This window comes from Tupaia chinensis, unplaced genomic scaffold, assembly GCF_000334495.1.
Source record: "Tupaia chinensis unplaced genomic scaffold, TupChi_1.0 Scaffold000187_1, whole genome shotgun sequence".
NCBI classification, from domain to species: domain Eukaryota; kingdom Metazoa; phylum Chordata; class Mammalia; order Scandentia; family Tupaiidae; genus Tupaia; species Tupaia belangeri.
The window spans coordinates 736,550-739,530 of NW_006159662.1; the positions used below are offsets into that span (position 1 = coordinate 736,550).

At 40.4% G+C, this 2,981-nt stretch overlaps 1 protein-coding gene across 3 annotated transcripts in view; it reads left to right on the plus strand.

The window, feature by feature from the left end:
- The window catches only part of LOC102486132 (uncharacterized), a 29,136-nt gene extending 26,378 nt beyond the window's left edge, over positions 1-2,758 (plus strand). The window contains exon 5 of one of the 3 annotated variants that reach the window (XM_006146741.2): positions 2,633-2,746. In XM_006146741.2, the coding sequence (XP_006146803.1) occupies positions 2,633-2,692 (60 nt within the window). In that variant the 3' untranslated portion in view covers positions 2,693-2,746. Of the gene's footprint in view, positions 1-2,499 lie in introns of all 3 variants that reach the window. The other 2 variants (XM_014587152.1, XM_006146740.1) reach the window with 2 other exon arrangements.
- The last annotated feature ends 223 nt before the right edge of the window (positions 2,759-2,981 follow it).

Here is a 2,981-nt window from a genome sequence, read left to right on the forward strand (position 1 = left end):
CCGATACATGTTCTCTAGGCCTTTTAGAAAACATAGAAGGGTTCCTTTGGCAACATACATGCAAATCTACAGTAAAAGTGATATTGTAGACATCAAGGGAATGGGTATTATTTAGAAAAGAATGCCCCACAAACGTTTCTATGGCACCACTGGAAGAATCTACAATGTGACCCAGCATGCTGTTGGCATTGTTGTAAACAAAAAGTTAAGGGTAAGATTCTTGGCAAGAGAATGTGCATATTGAGCATTTTAAGCATTCTAAGAGCAGAGGTAGCTTCCTAAAACATCAGAAGGAAAATGACCAGGAAAAGAAGGAAGCCAAAGAGAAAGGTACCTGGGTTCAACTGAAGTGCCAGCCTGCTCCACCCAGAGAAGCACACTTTATGAGAACCAATGGAAAGGAACCTGAGCTGCTGGAACCTATTCCCTATGAATTCATGGCATGATGGGTGTTAAAAATAAATTAAACTATGGTATATAAAAAATATAGATTCCCAATCTTATAGTAATTTCAATTTGGAGGATCTTGGAATTTCCTTTTTTAATAATTCTCTGTGTGCCACCTTTACACATTATTACTTAGTGCTTCCCAACCTTCTTCATGTCATGGCACAATTTGGAAGGCACAGTGAGGTGGACTTAGAAAGTTGCTACGGAGTCTTGACAACCAGAGCTTCCAAGTCAGGAGTGTGGGGTGAGTGGGAGGGGCAATATCCCAGGCCACCTATAACCCATTCATAGATTACAATCACAGTGGAATCCAGGTCAGGAGCTCTTATTCATCTTTTTCCAAACATCAGAATCACCTGGGTAATTAGCCATGCTAATACCAAGCCTCATCCTAGACTGATTAAACCAGCAGCTTTGGGGGGCAGTGGGTGGCATGGTGGTTAAGGTGCTGGTGGCTTTCTCTCTCTCCCTCTCTCTCTGTCTCTCTCTCGTCAAATTGAAGAAGAAGAAATAAAAATAATTTTTTAAAAGTTAAAAAAACACAACAACTCTGGAGTGGCATCAGATCAGCTCCATTAATAGGAAAACCAACTCATCCAAGTTTCTCAAGACGTATATTCACACTTTTCCTGGGGCTTTTCAACTTTTAGCACTAAGCGTTCTAAATTCTCCCCAAATTCTTCAGTTCCGATCTTAAAACGGAAAATTCTAGTCCTTGAAACCTGGGAAAACCAGGTGGTTGGTCAACTTTCACACATTTATTTCGATGTGTAGTCACGTTTGAGAACTACTGTTTTGAGTTGTCTAGAAACAAGCTTCAGTGCCTCATCTCATAAGTAGTTCCTATGCATTAGCCAACATGTCCTAAGCATCTGTGTGTGTGTGTGTGTGTGTGTGCACAGCCCAGAGTTAAGCTATCTAAGAACCCAGGAATGAAAAGTCCAACCCCATTCTTATTTTTTTTTTTTTGGTAGAGGTTTTTGCTATAGGGCACGTGTGCTAGCCAGACAGACAGAGAGAGACAGAGAGATAGAAAGCAAGAAATCACCCCCTGGGGGGATGGCCATGTCACAATCCCTACTCCTCCATTCTCCTCTCAGGATCTTGGGCACGCACGCACACATGCCCAACGTGAGTTTAAGCCACTGGGTCCAGGACTCGAACCGCGGTCAACTACCTGGGAGTCCAACGACATAGCCATTACGCTAACTGCTGGTCCCAAAAGTCCAATCCTATTCTTAAGGAACTTGTAATCCACTAGGAAAACTTAGCCATCTGCCAAAATCATGCTGTAAAAACAGAGAAGATGAAATGGTAAGGAGAAGACCAGCTTCATTCATTGATAACCCCAGAGAAGATGAGTGTTATACAAATCGAACTGCTTTATGCTTAGTTCAGCCCATGCAAGAACAAAATCTCCAGGAAGAAACTCCTTCTCTACTCACATGACATTTGGGAAGAATAGATCTCCCATGTACAGATGTTCCCCAACTTATGATGGTTTGACTTACAATTTTTCAACTTCTCACCTTTCAACTTTATAATGGTGCAGAAGTGAGAGTAGGTTGCATTCAGTAACATGCATTTGTTAGAAACTCTACTTCGAGTACCTACCCAACCTTTCAGTTTTTCACCTTCAATACAATATTCAATAAATTGCACGTCATTCAACTTTACCATAGATGATTTTGTCCAACTATAGACTAATGTAAATGTTCTGAATACTTCTAAGGTAAGCTATAAAGTTTGGTAGATCAGGTGTATTAGATGCATTTTCAACTTACAGTAGGTTTTATTAAGACATTTCCTCGTCTTAAGTCAATAAATATCTTTAATGAGCTTTTACTACCTTCCAGACATAGTACTAAAGACTTTACAAATACGAAATCCTCTTGCCCTCCACCATGTTAATATCAGACTCATTTTATAGACGAAGAAACAAAACCCAAGACATGTTCAGTAACTGCCCATCAGTCAGTGGCAAAGCCAGGATTTGAACGTGGTGTTTTAGAGCAGATACTCACAGCCCCACGCCCTATTTCATTACAGTTGTTCTCTACCTCATAGGAGATGCGAAGACTGGTGTTTCCCCGAGACCTGCCTATAAGTCCTCACGTGCAGAGATTGGGTACTTTGTGCCCCACCGATGTGAATCCTCAGGATTTATCCTTGTCTTCCACAGAACTGGTCTTCAGAAAGGATGACAATCACCGTGAGAAAGAGAAACCACCACGCCACATGAAAACACCTTTATTCCCCCCAATAGTTAGAGCAACAAAATCTAATGATATGAAATAAAAATTTCAAAAGTGCATTCTGACTCCTTGTTGCAGAGTTTTATATTAACACAATTAAGTTCCAGGGACCCAAGAAAGTTGACAAAATGAGCCTGATGATGTTTGGAGAACTTGAGAAATGCGAACATTGTGCTTCTAGGTGATCATTTCAAGGAGGATAAAACAATTAAAAACTACTAGAATGATTAGAAAATATTCAGCTAGAATTGATTCAGTAAGAACACTTTTCTTAGA